General features: G+C 42.1%; 1 protein-coding gene across 1 annotated transcript in view; it reads left to right on the forward strand.

Annotated features, from left to right (window-relative positions):
• Positions 1 to 18,568, forward strand: part of poln (polymerase (DNA directed) nu) — a 148,495-nt gene that overhangs the window by 28,846 nt on the left and 101,081 nt on the right. The window contains exons 13-17 of the mRNA XM_088638186.1: positions 534 to 617; positions 1,693 to 1,788; positions 3,239 to 3,295; positions 4,783 to 4,836; positions 7,143 to 7,208. Of these exons, the coding sequence (XP_088494312.1) occupies positions 534 to 617; positions 1,693 to 1,788; positions 3,239 to 3,295; positions 4,783 to 4,836; positions 7,143 to 7,208 (357 nt within the window). The remainder of the gene's footprint in view (positions 1 to 533; positions 618 to 1,692; positions 1,789 to 3,238; positions 3,296 to 4,782; positions 4,837 to 7,142; positions 7,209 to 18,568) is intronic.

The raw sequence follows: 18,568 nt of genomic DNA on the forward strand, positions 1-18,568 counted from the left end.
TCAGTCTTATCATTAGGTCACTGATCTGAGTAATATAGTTGCTTTTAGACAGTGTTGTAAACATGAAGGCTACAATGATCACTATGGTCTGTACTGCTACAGCACATTACTGGTATTAAGAAATACAAAGGGACATTGTGTTGCTCTGTACCAAATCTCTAGGGGACAATTACTAGTCACATTTGACTAGTTACAGTTGAGAGTCCAGAATCCAAGCCACTGCTCCACACTGCTGCCATGAGACATGGTGAAAGTCTTAAATCTCCATTCAACTGTTGGATTCAGAATAAATAATGCAATCCGCCTTTCCAAAATGTTTTTCCTGTATGTAGTGTTTCAGATTGTGAAGAATTTGTGTTATCAATCTTAATTTCAGCTGGTGGTGTTACAGTACATGACTGGAGTAGTTCATTAGCATTTTTCTAATGAGAATTTCAGGACCTTGTGCTCAGGATTACATGCATCACGTGTCAATGCCACATGGGAGTAAGCAGAACACTTGGCTCATTTTTGCTTTCTCTCTCCATGTGCAGATGAAACTGAAGCAGCTGGAGCAGGAGGCTCATCAGGCAGCAGGGCAGCAGTTCCTGGTTTCCAGCAGCAGTCAGCTCCGCGTGGTCAGGATCTCTTATCTTTTCTCCACTTCTAGGTGGGGCAGTGACTACGCACCGGCTGCAGCCTTGGCATGTTGAGGCCTGATCTCACCAGAGCTCAACGCCTCAGTTGTGGGTCTCCAGCGCTGGTCTTGCAGAGCTCCAGTCCAGCAGATTTTATAGCCTATAGCTATTAAATTTCTAAAGGTCTGGAACAATTTAATAAGGATCAAACAGGTGGAATGTTCAATTTTGCGATTTAGGGATCATCCAACCATTTTCTAACCACTTCTTTCAATTCGGGGTGCTGGAGGAGCCGGATCCTATCCCAGCAAACAACAGCTGCAAGGCAAGGTGCGCCCTGGACAAGATACCAGTCCATTTCAGGGCAGACACGCGCGTACTCTTACCTGGACCAATTTTCTCAGAAGCCCATTAACTTACCTGTGTGTCTTTGACCTGGAAACCTGAGTGCCTGGCAAAAACCCACCCGAACACAGAGAGGACACACAACCTCCACGGGCCTTCAGTCAGTAATTGAGCCCAGGGCCCCAGCGCTGCGAGGCAGCAATTCAACCACTGTGCGACAGTGCCTTCCAACTCACAGATCATATTTAACAGAAATCAGAACATTTTTCAGCACTCGAGTACCACCATTCTCATCTTTAAACATTACTTGCTTAATTGACCAGTTACTGAAGAAGTGGTCCTTACCCTCAAAGAAGTGATTTGGGGTGACCTATTAGAATAACCGGACTGGGGCTCTCCAGGACCCCTGGCCTATGCTAAGGTGCCTAGGACAATCGATTGTCTCATGTTTGTCCTTTGTGAGCTCAATAGCCTGCTACCAGGGATTCAGATGTACCTCTATCTGCAAGTTAGATCAAAGGAGGTTTCTTAGGAATGCTTCCACTATAAAACAAATTCAACTGTTGTCTGTTCTCCAAGATGGTTGCAGAGGTGGGGGTGTGTTGTGTATACTGTATGGTATGTATCCAGGAGTGCAGGAAGAAAGGGGATTACAGAACTGAGAATAGCGCGTATGCGTGAGGGGGAGAGTTAGTATTTCTGACGGCTGTCCTGTGGCATCGTGCTGTAGGTCCTGTTTGAGAAGCTGCGCCTTCATGAACGCTGCGAGAACAAGAAATTGCCCAAGACCGTCCTCAGGCAGCAGCAGTCCACCTCCGAGGCCACTGTGAGTCCTTCACCACTTCGGTTTTCCTTTGTTTTTCGGTTTTAGCTCAGCTTTGCTCCAAATAGAAACTTTATTAGCATTCCTACAGACCACATGCCCAAAGGTGCTTTAATGGTCTGGTATTTTGACCTACTGTATTGCTTTGAAGCATCTAGAAGGCAGACAGGGTTGGAAGCACGTGAGCTTCACTCTACTTCCATATCAACATGCAGCTCTTTCTGTTATGTAGATTCTCCAATTATGTATGTTGCCCTCACCTCCTGTGGAATCTCCAGTTGCATTTTTCACATCTTGGCTCTCAGCTATGAACCCATTAGCCGCCCACTGGGCTTATGAGAAGTATAAGCAGTCCTCACTGACCTGCCCACCTCCGAAGTGCTCATCTTTTCACCGGTCACAAAAATCGTGCTGATGGTTGAGCCACTCGGGACACCAGGCAGCTTTTAAAACAAACCAGTGATAGGATGCGTCATGTGTACAGTACCTGTCTGATGAGCTGTCCTTGGTGCTGAAGTGAGCTCCCACCACTGTGATCTCTCTCACTGCGAACTCTCTGCTACCTCCACCTGCTGTCATCAGGCCTGTCATTAATGGAGTCATATCTGCTCCTGGGCCTGACCTTCCAGAAATATATATCCTTTGTTTCCCAGGATGTCATTCAAACAGTTCTTATTCCTGAAGTGACAAATCCTACGGTTCTTTTCCTAAAGAAATTCTAAAGTATATTTAAGAGCCCATATTTAGAACTCGGATATCTCCAAAGATATTTACAAAGATAACCCCAGAATAAAAGCTGTTCCAGTAGTGTTATTTTGTAGCTCTTAATCTCGAGTATTTGCAGAGAAAACTTGAATAGAAAAGGTTTTCATAGTAGTCTTCACTGTACTAGTACAACCCTAATGTGTTAAATTTCAGAGTGGTACTTAAGCCTGCAATGTCAGTCAGTTGAAAACACAAGTGTGCTGTGCTGCTTAACTGACCCTCATGTCAGCAGTAAATATGTACATGCCAATGGGTTTTACAAATGTTCAGTGTCGTGAATGCCTTTAAGAAAAGACAATCCACTGAGAGTGGAATCTCATTGCATTACTTAATGAAAGGTAAAAAAAAAATACATTTAGCGTCATTATTCCCTAAACAGAGCGGAGAAGAGAAATGAGCACTGGAGTTGAAGGCAGGTACTGTATAAATTTCCCCAGTAAAGTCTATACCACCAGTCCCCTTCATAGACAAGTAGACAGTCTGGAAAAAAATCATGAGAAAACATTTTCCTCCTTTCCTGTCAAGTACCTTTTCACATGAATATCGCAGTGAAGCAGTAAGGAGGGGCTAATTCAAAAGTTGGTCTCCCAAGAAGAAATCGGTCCATGTCTGTCTTCAGAAGCTCTGAAGTCAAGCATGATTGACCTTTTTTGCTTTCTTTTCATTTCACTTTTTTTGTATTTCTTAGTTAATGCAGCTGCAAGACCTCCATCCTCTGCCCAAGATCATCTTGGAGTACAGGCAGGTACGGTAAGAGTTTTTTTTTCCGCATGCTGTACGTTATGACACAGTGGTGAATTCTGGGCTTGATTCATCCCCTGTGGCGTTCGTGTGTTCTGGCTGTGTTCATGGTAGGTTCCTCCCAGCTACCAAAGGCACAATAGGTGGGTTTGAGCCCCTGCCTCCTCATTGCTCTGGCTTGTTCTGGGTAGCTCTGCTAATCCAGCCTCAACACAGAAAAGGAACCAGGTGAAGAACATGTTACGGCCGAGACGATGTTTGCAGACTTTCAGCTTGTTGAGGCACTACAGTATCTCTGACACTGTTGTTTCCTTTAAGCACATGAGCATGAAGTTGCAGTGAGGTCTTTTACTTTTCAGGCAATAACCCTGGTGCAATATCATCCTTGCAGAGGGCAATGAGTTGACTTTTTAAAGTTGGCATTTTTAGACGTAGAACTGGAAGGCTGTGGGTTCAAATCCTAGGTAGGATACTGCTGGTGAACCATAAGACTAGATATTGCATTCAGTTTGCCTCAGCTGTACTGTACAATCAGGTAGAAATGTGGGTTGCTTTGGATAAAACATTCAAGTTTGTAATATGATAAACATGACTAGCACTTACTGTTGGGTGTCACCTGACCCCGTTAGAGATGTTAACTCACACCTGCAAACCTCCCGCAAATAAAGTAAGCATAGACATGTTTGCACAAAATCAGGTGGTAAGAAGATGCTTGTCCAGTGTTGGCGATTGACACTGAAAAGCTGGGACAGAGTGAAAACAAGGACGGTTACTCTGGATCATCTGGTGTTGCAGGTAACAAGTTGTGCAGGAGGTTCTTTGACAACAATACAAAGCCAACATAAGCACAATGACCCCTTGGTTTAGAGAGCATGAAAAAGGTTTTCTGGGCCCTCACTGTATCTAGTAGATGATGACATTAATTGAAGAAAACGGATCTCAAGCACAGGTCGCGCCACCCAGCTGGGGAGGTCCTGCAGCAGGGTTGCGGTTGGTTGTTCCTCAGCTGGAGTTTGAAAGCCTATTAAAAAGGCTCCACGTAGTGTACGCTCGAATCTGTCCTGCCAGGGCAGGGTTCGCAGAAAGGGTGCCGCCAGGCCATGCATGAAACTTGATCATACGTTTAGAAATGTAAAGGTGAAGTTCGTGTTGAAACTGAAAAGTGGAAAGAAGACGTGCCACATTAACGGCGTTGAGCCTTTCTCAGGTTCACGCCTGGAATTAACCCTTACTTGTTCCTCTTCCAGGCACTCCCCCTGTGCTGCCGCCCAGTCAAATTGTGGAAATGTACTGTAGCTGGTTTTGGGAGGTGTTGAATTTATTGCTTTGACAGCCATACTGGTCTTTAATTTTTTATTTGTCTGTTACATGTGGTCCTGATGTTCACATTAAGTCAGCCGTTAAAGTTTTTTCCAAGGTCATGAACACATTTCGAAGCTACTATACACGATTTAGAAGTACCAGCTGACCTCTACATTTTTTTCCCCACAGGTCCATAAGATCAAATCTGCTTATGTGGATGGAATTCTTTCATGCATGAGTAAGGTAAGTTAGATATGTGATGTAATCTCACTTGCATTTCATTAAAGGCTTCAATATATGTCAATATGTGATTTATGGGGACTTAATATTTTAAATTTCTGTACGTCACTGACATTTTGTGAAGTTTACTAGCTTTACTTATGGAAAATATACTTTTTTCTGTTGGATTTTGGAGCTTTACCTCTTCATCTGGGCTCTGATATAGTCCTGGTGTTCTCAGTGCTTGGGGGGCAAGTGATGGTTTTAAGTAAGTGAGCTGGAATTATCTGGTACATGTATACTTCCTGTTGACGTTGCTCTTGTTCCTTTTTTTTTCAATTGTTTTTGTCATCTCTGGAGCATACTGTATGTATTCTTGTGGTCTTTAGTTGCTAAATTTCTTGTAAATGTAAGCAATGGAATTGTGAAAGCCGAGCACCCAGGTGCCACGTTCTGTATAATAAGGAACGTAAAACTTTTTTCTGCCCTGTAATTTTGACTTCTGGGGCTGAAAGGGGCAGGGGATCTGTTACATGCAAGTTTTGAAGTAATACAATGGGGTGTAGCAGGGTGACATGAGGATTAGCATTGCTCTCTCACAGCGCTGGGCCCTGGGTTCAGTTCCAGACCTGGGGTGCTGTCTGTGTGGAGTTTGTGTATTCTCCGCTTCTTCATGTGTTCCAGTTTCCCTCCCGCAATCCAGAAACATACTGGCTCCTGGGAAGGTTTGCCCTGGTGGTAGTGGCTGCCTGTGTGTGCCCTGCGATTGAGTAGTGTCCTGACCTGGGGGCGCCCTGCCCTGTGTCCGATGATTGCTGGGACAGGCTGCAGCTCCTCTTTGACCCTGAGTTGAAGAAGTGGTTAGAAAATAGTAGATTCAGGTGTAATTCCAATGCTTCATCAACATAATTGGCAGCATACCAGACATTTTAATATAACCCCAGCCTCAGTTGAAGAAAAAAGCTGTTATTGACTGCAGAAAGCATCTACTTTGTCAGCTTCATTCCTCCAAAAGCCTCCTTTGCTGTAAAATCACACCAGACCAAACCCACTCTCCTTCATTGGAAGGAGAAAAGCTATAAACGCCAAGATATCAGAGTCCGAGACAAGTCAGGTTCATTTTTAGCCTATGGGAAGAGGTTTGGTGCTTCTGCTAATCAAGCCATGTTGTTATATAGAAATACTTTTTAAAAATCCTTTTTTAATATTATTGTTACTTTTATAGGAAACATAAAACCTTATATTATTGCAAACATTAAGGATAGACTCTAAATTGCTAGACTGTGCCCAGATCATGTTAAGGGATATCCCATCAGTGTTGAAAATGAGCTGAGTACTGTGCTGTCTTACGCACTCTGACTCATTGAAGTCATCCCCTATTGCAGGTTAAAGAGCATTAATGTTTGGCTGTAATTTCTTTAAGCTCTCTCCTCAAATATTCAGACTTAATATTTTTTTGCATTTAGGGGTGAATAGCAGTACAGGGACAGCGTTTTAGCTACGGCGTGTTTTCTTATTTCACTGTAACGAGGGTTCTTGTGAGCTGCTGTTATCCAGAAAGGCAGTGAGTCCCTATGTGACATGACTCAGCCAGCCCTGCTGCCCCTGCCGGATACACCATCACCACTGCGGGCTTTGGGACACGTGGCCAGTTGCTCAGTTCATTCTGCACTTGCGTCATCTGCTTACAGACCCCTCCCCTGAGACCCCCTCCGTGGCAAGATTAACCCACACAAGCAGTGTGTTTTTACTGGGGTTCAATACTTACAGTAGACAGGTTCCCCATGACATTAGAAACTGTGAGGGAGGAACAGAAGAATGATCATCTAGTGGCGAACACTAGATGGCAGCAGTAAGCCTCATCAGTTCTCCCACAAGCAGCAACATGGAATAAAAACAGTGGCCACTAGGTGTTAATGGTGGGTTGCTTTAACAATTTAAAAAGTTGGAGCCTGATTTAAACAAGCTACCCATGAATTTGTTTGTAGATAATTAGGTCTAGGCGATCTCCTATTTACTATACATATAGGTTTGTGGCACCAGGAGCATTAAGAGATAGTTTGTCATTAACTAGTTGCATTTTCCATGGCATGCTGCACACAGCAGTTTATACTGTATATTTTGCCACCCTGTCTGGTTATCCTCTTCCGCAAGTCAGAGCATCCCTAAGGTGCACAGGAGAGGTGTCTTTATACTGTAGGTAAGGCATGAATTGTAAACTTCTTTTTAAAGAATTTGGTTTTATTTTTTCCCCACCACTCTGCAGAAGAGCCGGTCTCAGTGTGTCTGCATGGCAGCCTGTTCTAATGGAGTCTGTTTCATTTCCTCAGACCTCTGTCTCTTCTACCTGGAACCAGACCGGTACAGTGAGTGGCAGGCTTTCAGCCAAACACCCTGTAAGTAGCTGTTTACCCTGTTGTGGCTTCTAGGTCCTCCTTGTTACTGTGTCCTCGCTGGTTTGCTCATTCGTAGTAACACCTCAGGGGGAATATTGTGTTGCTGCTTGCTCCTTCAGCTTCGGTTTCTTGCCAGTCTAATGTAGGCAGCAGAACAGCTCATTTGCAATGTTTTTATCATTTAAATTTAGGGAGTTTATCATAAATCCGTAGAGTTTTTTTTTGCTGTGTCATCCAACATGAGGACTAATGTTTTCTTCGGTGAATAAAGAAGCTGTTTTTGCCTGAATTTGGATTTAGTGCTCAAGGCTTTTACTTTTAAGCTGACGGTTAAAAATAAGTGCTGAATTCTGAACTGAGTTGTTCAAAGCTGGTATATTTCTTAGACCTTGAACGGAGTTAAGGGTAAGAAAAGTAAGGTTACTGCTTGTATGGGAGCATGCAGGCTCTAATCGGCTGTCCTTCTACAGAGCTCACAACTTTCTCTCCCTGGGAACAACTACTGTATGCTTTTTACCAGCATCATCTCTCTCCAAAAGAAGAAAAACATAAGACTTTGAAATTAAAAGGTCTAATTACTGATATGTTTTCATTTTAGATGAGAAATTGCACATACTGTACGCTAGATGGCTTCTGTTATTCAGGCCCGAACCAAGATGGGCTAAATGCAAATGAATCATTTTTGATATCCTCATATATTACTTCTTGGTCTTGAGCGTAGTTCATGTGAATGTCCAGTTCTTTGAATCGCATGGTATTGTGACGCACAGTATGACACTGTGCTTAAGAATTGTTTCATAAAGCACTAGCCGTGCTACTATTAGGTGTATTTGTTTCTGTGCTTTAAGCTATTAAGGTACTCAGATTGTTGCCAAGCTCTATAGATTGAGAAGTGTTGTTTTTGCATTTGGCTATCATCATAACCCTTGTGCCAAGCAGACGTTTCTCCACACGGCCCATCCTTTCAGGTGGGTTGGACAAACTCCTCGTGTGTGCGAGCAGAGACGTGTTTATCCTGCATTCTGTGCCATGATTGTGAAACAAGCAGATGATTTTACTCCTCCCACCCATCTTAAACTGGGAACTGGAAGGTCACTCTATCCTCATTCATATGTTCCTTTTTTTTCTTAATCCCACAAGCAGACCGTGTAGGTTCTCGTGGGTTCCACCTCTCCTGTTCACCTGACGTTCTCAGCACTGCCAGCAGAGCTGTGGTTTGCAGGGTGGAAAAGAGGATTTGGGGATATGTAAGATGTCAGTGCAGAATGGCGGAGTGGTGAGCAGACGGCAAGGCTAGGCACACGGTGCTTTCTCTCTCTCTCTCTCTCTCTCTCGAGAGAGAGAGTGCCGCCGAGAAATGATGGTGAGCAAATAAGAGAGCTGAAGCCTTTAGTCACGGTCTGTGAGTTTTGACTGGAGGAGTCAAGACAATGGCTGCTTTGAAATATTTATAGGGAATTAAAATGAGAAACTGCCCACCGAATGAAACTGCGTGGTCCTGTAAGCCACAGGAGTCTGAAACTCGGAACACGCAGAGTGGGTCCAGAGGTCACCTGTGCGTCAGGCATGAGAACGTCCCGGAGGTCAGGGACCACAAGGGAATCCAGGGTGTCTTTGTGTCTGAAATTAGCTTGGTCTGAAACGAACTGTGTCTGTGCTATTTCCAGGATTCAAAATGTCTTTCTTTAGTGACTCCAAATAAAGTCAAGCCTATTTTCCAAATGTTGGAACGAAAAGAATGCCATAAACATTTTCTTTAAATCTCCTGTGATGCTTGAACTATACCCCACTCAGTAGCAAAAAGCCATGAATATCCGTTTCAAACACATCTACAGCAGTTATTGCTGTTAAATGATAGATTTAGTAGCTAGGCAACACTTTTGTAATAAAATTAAGAAATAGTTTAGGGACAATGAATTGTTGATGTTAGACAGTTTACCTGTGTGACCGGTGTGCTACAGAGGAGTCTTGGGTCTTTCTGGTTTATAACATTAGCATAAACTTCAGTAAGATCTCCTTGAACCTTCAAAAGTCAGGTCTTACTAACAAGGTGATTTGGTAAACGCTTGGTAAAAGCCCTCAGTCAGTATCCAGAATCTGTATAGTTTTGCTAGTAGTATACTGGTACATGCCTAGAGTTGTTAACTTTCTCGTGAGGAAAAGTGTACATGACTTCATGTGAAGAGAATGACGCTGAAAATATCCCATCAGTCTCAGTTTCAGGTTAGTGTCAAGAATTGTTTTAGCGGTCTAGTATCAGTATTAGTTTCTTTGCTTGTGTTCCTTGGGATGCTTTTTTGCCATTTCTTCACATTACATTGTAAAGTGGGAAGGCTTAGGAAGTCAGGAGTAAAAAGCTTTCACTCTAAATGGCTCTTAAGCCGTTTTATTTGATAAGACCAGTTCCTGGTGTTGCCATTATGCGATGTGAAAACATAAAATGGGTTTTGTACGTTTTGAAATCCCACAGAGTGCTTTTGCACTTTGCTTGCCGTTGCTTGTGAACTCAGGCATGTGTTTGCTGAATCTGCTGTGAGCCGTTTTCAAAACGCCCGTGACTGCTGCCATGGCCAGAGCAGGTTTTAATAATCCCTTAACGGGTTCTTGTAGTATGTTGTTGTTTTTAACTTTCCCCTGCAAGCACCTCCTGCGACTGTCCGTTAATTCTGGTTAATCTCATTTTGTTTCCTCGAAAGACGCTTGGCCTAGACAAGGACGAGGCTGTGGATTGTCAGGGACTGTTCCTTCACAACTCCCTCTAGCTGCTCTGGATTCATGTGTCATGGCTTGCTCTTTAACAGTCTCTCCTTTTTCAGTTCACGTTTGTCATTATACTCATACACAGGTATATGGTATAACGAAATGCTATTTAGCGAGATTCTTAGACGGTCAGTAGTGCAAAAAAATGACCATACAACTGTCAATTCAATTCAGTTTATTTTTTTATATAGCGCCTTTCACAACAAGGTTGCCCCAAGGCGCTTAAATGTAATTGTGTAACAAAATAAAGACCGAGACAACAGGCAATGTACAAAAAAAACAACAGGTAATGTGCAAAACAACAGTTGTGCAAAATCAGAAGTCAACAGATTGAAATAAAGGATAAAAAATGATGGAAAGTAAACATCCTGACGTGTGTGGTAGAGGTAGATTTCAAAGTGCTGTTTAGGTTGATGAAGAGAGAAGGCACAGGGCAGTCCCAGCGCTAGCCCCCTCTGTGCGTGCCAGGGTGCTCCAGCTTGGTTTTTGCGGGTTCCGGTCCACACGGTCACTCTTGGGGAGTCCACAGCAGCAGCCTGGTGTCCGTGAGGTGGAGGGGCAGGGAGAATTAACGGTCATCACAGCGAGCTGTCTGTCTACAGATGGGCTGCAGGTCTAGAACCCCCCCTGTGGTGAAAACTGCACTTGTGCTTGTGAGGATTGAAGCTGGACATGCAGAGGAACTCTTACACAGTCCTTCTATGGAGCTGGAGCGTATTGTAAGCCAGCCAATGTATCACATCACAATGTGCCTCATTATACACTGTGTAAGTATTTCAGCTAGCGGAACCTTTCAGTGTTCGGTTCAGAGAGTCCCACTGGAATTTTGCTACAGAAAAGATTTTTTTGTACTTAGCCGCATTTTCAATTTGATTCTTAGTCTGGTTTATGATTTTGCAGATTCTCTGCAAATGTTTTGTTTGCCATTTCCCTTTGAGGTGTTATGTTTCCTTATAACTGGCACAGAGACGATTGGCTGTGATTTCATTTTCCCTGCATTGTCCAGACACACATACTGCAGTGTGTCTGTAGTTTCCAGTTGCTTTCCTTTTGTTCATAATAAAATTAATGGAAACAGAGGGTAAAACTACATTAAGCCGTTGAACTAAAATCTAATTCTGTGTTTGTTCAGCGCAATAACAAAAATACCCTGTTACATTCAATAATAAACTTTATTTTATATAGCGCCTTTAAAGGTGGCCCCTCAAAGTGCTTTACAGAATGACAACAATAAAAGTAAAACAATACACAAGATAAACACAATGAGAATACACAGCGGAGACAGTAGATGGTGGTACTCAATACAGTAGGAGCAGGGGGGTAAAGAACAGAACCAGTGAAGTAAAGGCTCTTCTAAAGAAGAAGGTTTTGAGTCTGGATTTGAAGGTGACACTCTGATATCCTTGGGGAGAGAGTTCCAGAGCTTTGGGGCATAACAGGAGAAGGCCCTGTCACCCCTAGAGTGTAGACAGCCTTGTGATTGCATGCTTCACATGCAAACCCAGATCCCCTTTGAACCTTTACATTAACCTAGCAGGTATTTGCGCATTTTTAGAATACAATCTTATTTTAGAAAATCCCCTTCAGCTTCTTTTTGCTGCTCCTCCTTTTTTGGCTTGTTTATGAACTATACCAGAAAACGCATCATGTTATAAATGAAGAGTGAGAGAACTTATCGTCGTTTATTTTTGTCAAGAACATCTACAGTAACTATTCTCCCTTGACACTGGCAGGGGTTCTCATTTCGGGTAATCTCTAAAGGGCTTTGCTGAGAAAATCTGCTAAAGTGATCAAAATGAGTGATCCAAGTGTGTAGAAGCTTGTGATTTAAAGCTGGATTACTGGTGTTAAGGACAAGTCTAGCTGGCCCTGATGGAATAGTGTAACCAGATTTGACAAGGGCTCTGCTATACGAGTCTTTCCTTAATGGAGGATTGTGGTATTGGGACACAGATATTTTACCACTAGTATCCTGTTAATATGTCTCTGGCCCAAGCCGTAGTCCCCACCTGCTTCAAAACAACCACCATCATCCCAGTACCGAAGAAAACCACAGTGACATGCCTTAATGACTACCTACTGGTGGCACTAACACCTCTTCGAGAGGCTGGTCATGAAGCACATTAAGGACGCCATTCCAGACACACTGGACCGATACCAATTTGCCTACCGGCCCAACAGATCCACAGATGACGCAGTCTCCATTGCCACACACACTGCTCTATCCCATCTGGATCAAAAGAACACATACGCAAGGCTACTCTTCATCGACTTCAGCTCAGCTTTTAACGCTATCATTCCAGAGAAACTAGTCAAGAAACTCAGTGCATTGGTTCTCGACACCACCCTCTGCAACTGGATTCAGGACTTTCTGACAGGCAGACCTCAGGCTGTCAGGCTTGGAAACCACACCTCCGGCACACTAACTCTGAACACTGGGGTCCCCCAGGGGTGTGTGCTTAGTCCATTGCTCTATTCTCTCTACACCCACGACTGTAAGGCCAAACACAACACCAACTCTATCATCAAGTTTGCCGATGACCCCACAGTTGTAGGTCTGATCATGGACAATGATGAGAGGACCTACAGGGAGGAGGTCAATCTTCTTACAATGTGGTGTGAAGACAACAACCTCACCCTCAACGTCAGCAAAACCAAGGAGCTGATCGTCGATTTCAGAAAACTGCAAAACAGACATGCCCCATCCACATCAACGGGACTGAATAGGAAAGGGTCAGTAACTTCAAATTCCTTTGTTGTCCATATCACCGAGAACCACACATGGTCTCTCAACACCACCTGTCTGATCAAGAAAGTGCAACAGCGCCTGTACTTCCTAAGACGGTTGAAGAAGGCTAAGATACAGTATGCCCCCAGATCCTCACTAACTTTTACAGATGCACTACAGAAAGCACACTGACAGGTTGCATCACAGTGTGGTATGACAACTGCAGTTTTGCTGACTGCAAAGCCCTACATACGGTGCTTGAGGAAAGCTCTAAGCATCATCAAAGACCCCACACACCCCAGCTACAGACTGTTTGACCCTCTACCATCTGGTAAACGGTACCAGAGCATTCGGGCCCGGACTACCAGACTCTGAGACAGTTTTTACCCCTGTACTATCAAACTATTAAACTCCCAGCCTCTCTCACCTAGGATCTGAACCTCCCAGTGCCTTCTCTCTTACCAAAACTCAAACACACATTGAAATCTACCTCTACTTCACATGTCAAAAAGCTCACTCACCATAATTTTCTATCCTTTATTTCATTCTGTTGATGTACGATTTTGCACATCTGATGTTTTGCACATTGCCTGTTGACTTTCCTGTCTCTGTCTTTCTTTTCTTATACAATTGTATTGTTGTTGGTTTTTTTGTACTTCTTACTGTCTGAGAGCAAGCTAAATAGCATTTTTTTATACCATATACCTTTATATGAGTATAATGACAATAAACTTGAACTTGAAATCAAACAACCCAAAATGGGGCAATACAAGGTACAATAATATAAGTATAAAATACTGACAAATGATCATCCCAAAATGTTTTGCTCAAGACTAGCATGAATATTGTGCCCAAATTGCTCATGTCTTGCCCACGAACCTAGACTTGTTCATAGCTGGGTGTGACCGTGGGGTTGCTTGATTTGTAGCTGAGCTGCTACAGTACCACTCAGATTACATTAAATCCTTAATTGGAAACTTGTCCTCTTTTGCACCCCATGATGTCTTTATGTATCTAAGCAATTTTCAGTCCCATTACGTAACAGAATAAATAGACCCTGAGGAATATACACTGATGGGACCAAGGCTCGATAAAGGAGAGCAGTGGGTCTGTCAAGTGCCGGTCTCTTTCTTTGGGTTATATCATTATTTTCTTGCAGTGAAGTCAGGTGGGTTTTCTGAATGTTCAAATATCACTGTACATTTTTGCATTCCTCAGTAATTAGTCCACAGTTGTATAAACAGAAACCTTAAAACAAAACAAAAAATCCCTAAGGGTGAGAAATGTGAATATCTTTGCACATTGGATCATAAAATCCCTGCAACTCATAAAGTGTGCAATGTCTTAGTGTTTTCATTTTACTATACTGTACACATTGCTGTAAATGTTTTGAGCTGCAGTATTTTAAGTAGCACTGCTTTTACTAAAGCATTAGCAGTTTTGTTTTTGCTGACTTTGTTCAGTCACATCACATGTCACTTCAATTAGTCTTTCACAGCAGTAGTGAGAAGCATGACTGAAGAATCAGATTAGCATTGTTACTAAAAAAAGAAGGATGTTTAGTGAATGTTGCAAATTCTGCAAGCAGCTAAATTGTACATTCTGCAAAAGATAAGGACAAGATTATTTTTTTATGATCACTTTCAATAAAACACATTTAGACATGCATTTCAGTGTTTTTAAAAACCTGAGAATCAGGCAATGCATAAAATGTTTAAAGTTCAAATACAAATTATACACTTATCTCTCTCGACTAGCCTCTGTGTTTCTTCAGGTGTGGCCATCATTAGTGATAAGTATTTGCTGTGATAGAGTGAATGTAGAAACAGCTTTAATTGCATTAAATATTTTTAAACTGTTGCTTTTCAAAATGTTTTCTGTTGCTTTCAGGCTATTGATCTGAAAGTTTTGTGAAAGGAAACTTGTCTCCAGTGTTAAAGGGTGTCTAACTGTACTTTGCGAAGCACATGTCAACCACTTCCTTAGTTTGATCAAAGTAAAGAAGCGGATTGTGCCTGAGGAATTAAAATAGGCCTAAATAGAAGCTATATCTTCATTTCTTAAATGGAAATCACATATAACATGTAAATCGCATAAAGGGTTTAAAGATTAAAAATAAAATGGCATAATGTCAGAGCAAACCCCAAAGTCACATTCATCCATCTTAGCCTGAGATCTAAAGAGGATGCATCAGTGATGTAGTCATTCCTCAGGCGAGGTGAATCATTCTAAGACACATATTTCATATTAATAGCAAGGGTGCAGCTGACAACACGTTCGTGCTGGACTTAAAGCATGTCACCTGCTCTTACAGCCACAAAAACCGGCAGTGACAGTCTTCATAGGCAATGAAGAAAGATTATATATTTACATTTGAATAAACTAAAAATGCTGCAATCCTATTACGTCACCCATTTGTTCCACTGTTTGGAATGACATTTTTTCTCAGGTACTCTCATGAGAGTCCTCCTAGACTGTGCTTACTTCACCCAAAGCAGAGCCAGCAGCCCTCATGTCCAATCAGTACATCCTGTAAGATGCTAGTTTGTGCACAGCCCTGTCAACTCCACAAAACCTTCTGGTATCAATCAAAAAGCAAATATGCGAGTCACAGAGCTGTGGGATTTTTGGGGTGCTTGTCAGAGTAGAACATCAACTGGCACTCAGGCCTTAATAGGACAATGAGCCAATTATTCCTGCTAGCTCACAAAAAGAGAGGTAATTGTTCATTGATCATGTGGTCCAGTACGGTGTCTGTCTCAGCGATGCTTATGTCTGCTGAATTTGGAAAGCTTTTCATTGGTGAAAGGAGCTGGCTGGTGTACTAAAAGAATATTTCACTCTCCTGTTTACCAAGGAGGAAATTAAGTGTCTCACGCTGAAGAAAGATAGGTCTAGATTTATTGCAGTAGTATTAGTACAAAAGAGGCAGATGTGCTACTGATACCAGGAGCTCTCAAATCTCCAGTCACTGATGGTATTCTATTCTACTAAAGTATTTGTATTTAAGGAAACAAGATTTTTTCATAGGGCAATTACAAAACTCTTCAGCAGTCACTTAAGACAGGGGTAATAGCCATTAACTGGAAAAATGCTAGTCTAACACCTATCCATGTAAACGGTGACAAAACAAAACCAGGTTACTGTAGTGATTTCATAAGTAGTAGCACGTTTTAGATGCATGCATGGCCACTTCTGGAACTGATGTTTCATTATGTTTTAACTAAGGCAGTAGAGAGTAAGAGGAAGAAATGATTTCTTTTTCTTTCTGTCAGTTTCTCCTGGTTGAGCTCTTTACAGCCAGATAACAGAAGTGACTATTCTCGCAGAACACCTTATCCAGTGTCTTACAGTGTCTTTAACACAGAACTTTTTACAGATGCGAGACTAGTGGTGCTTTGAATCCCTGCTAGGTTATACAGAAAGTGCAGGCATCAGAATACAAGTGTTTTGATTACACTGATTTATATATGATCATGGTGTTATATAAAATATTATAAAAAAAACTTCAGGGTTTATCGGAAGAGAAAAAGTGGAATTTCTTAGACTGGTTGTCTAGAATGCATTAGTCAATCTCCAGATTTAAATCCAATTCAGCAGAACACTTCAAGGATGGGCAAAGGCCTGACGGACATATGAGATGATGACACATAAACATCTGGCGAGCTCAGTGGGTCGCAGACTTCATGCCGTTATTTCCCCAAAGGGATATGCATCCAGATATTGACTTTTACACTCTGAAATTTACTTTGCAGGAATGTGTCCCAATGGTTACGATCACTTAAAAATCACTGGGTTTAACCTTGAACTTGAACTGAACTTTATTGCCATATGTAACCGGTACTGGTACAATGGAATTCTTACCTATATTTTTTCTGATTAGAGATATGAAAGGAATTACCTCAAAATAAAATGTATGTTATACTTATTGCTATTAATCTCATGACCACAGGTGGCTTTGCAGCAGAGCCACAAGTTTGCCTTTGCTGTCCCAATACTTGTGGACTCTATGCATTCGAAACACAAGTATCTGCTAGTACACTTTTGAGCCTGAAGAAGCTACTTATGGGGGGAGAAAGTATTTTATGTTGATGCTCGACGTTGTCTGGATGATTTTGTGCATTTACATGGCTTCATCCCAGAGGATCAGAAGGTGGTTAACGTGCATAGAAGGTCTCGCTTCCTACACTGTTGGTGTGCAGAGCCCACCTGACTGAGATGGGGTACTGTACTGTAGCTGTTCGGCTGTAACATCAAGTGCTTTGAAGAGCCTTAGAAAACCTGCAGACACACCAGCCTTCCAGGGCCAGGAACGGCTCTCCTGTTTTAGCCCAAAAACTACTTTATCCTGTCAGCTGTGTGCTTTTTTGAGACAATGAAGCATGTGACTCAATTATTGCTTGGAGGCACACTGGCTACTGGTTTATGATGCTAAACCTAAATGATCAAAGTCCTAAAGTGATCCTAAATGATCAAAGTCTAATGTATGTAGTGGCCAGACCAGAGCTGTCTGTCAGAGGTCTGTTCTAATATCTTTATCAAGTTGGGAATCTTGATGAGAAGGAAAGTCATTAATTGCACTTGGTATTCTGAAACCCCTTGGTCCTTAATTATTTTAATTATTTTTGGTCTTTTGATTAGGATCTCCAGATGGATGTGCTTTACCCCTGCACACCCAGTGGAAATAACAGTGGAGTCTCAGACTGCAGTCCTTCTGGTGTAGAGCAGTTGAGCTGTATTGCGCCAGCATGCCTCGCAATGGCTAGTTCAAAAGATGAGCTGACGGGTTACTCAGCCGAGCAAGATTTTTAATAACTTGCCGTGCATCTAACCATGAAATCAACTTTTGAGCCTGCGATGTTTTAGTGAAAGGTAGCCATACGATCTTTCATGCTCACAGTGGTGGAAGGATTTATGCTTGACACATCTCAGATTAACATACTGTAGCCATAAGTTTTGCGATCAACAGGGGAATACATCTGTGCTTCAGAGCTCCTTCATTTATTTTTCTAAGAACAGTCTTACTGATCTTGTGAAGAGACAATGCTTTGCTCAGTGACCAAGGACTGAAGAATTCGGGCTTCGATACAGCATGCCAAAATACAGTATTCTGTTATACTTATTGTGCTGCAGTCATAAGTAAAGACCTAGATTTAATAAAGATGTCAAGACGTGTGTATGTACTATATATACTGTATGCAGAGAGAGAATTTCTATATAGCACAGAAAAAATCTGCTGTTGTGCAATACACAATATGAAAATACCCTTTTTCTGTAAACGACTAAGGAAATGTGACGTCTTTAAATGTGTTTAAGTTTGCATTTCAGTCAGAAGTACTGATTTAGCCCTATAAAGTCCAGTTAAGTAAAAAAGAGAAGCACTTCAGGACATTGAGTTGTAGTGCAGAGTCTCCCTTTTTTTTTGCTGATGTCTGAAAAATATAATAGCTGTGTCCTAAGGAAATCAATATCTCATCTTGCTGTTGTAAATTGTTTTTAGGGTCCAGTGAGTTAGGAGGGTTGGGAAGCTAAGGAAATAAAGCCCTTTATTAAACCAAAAACACTTTTTTCTACTGTACATTGTTGCTTTGCTTCAAAGAAATATTGTATTAAACAGTTTAGAATATGTCACTACATTATGTTATTCTGCCTCATGTGTACTGCTTTAAATATCTCTACCATACAGTAGCTGTTAATGAAGGAGTACAGAAAATATCATTAAATAAATTTAGTGAATGTGGTCTACAAGTCTGCTGACAGGCTCCACACTGTATCTGTCTTGGGTCCTCCTGTCACTGAAAGCCCTATCTAGGTCCATCACTGCAGAGGGATGACAGTGGGCCGTTCAGCTCAGTGGGAGCAGCCTTGTGCA

Source organism: Lepisosteus platostomus, chromosome 1, assembly GCF_059453375.1.
Source record: "Lepisosteus platostomus isolate fLepPlt1 chromosome 1, fLepPlt1.hap1, whole genome shotgun sequence".
NCBI lineage: Eukaryota > Metazoa > Chordata > Actinopteri > Semionotiformes > Lepisosteidae > Lepisosteus > Lepisosteus platostomus.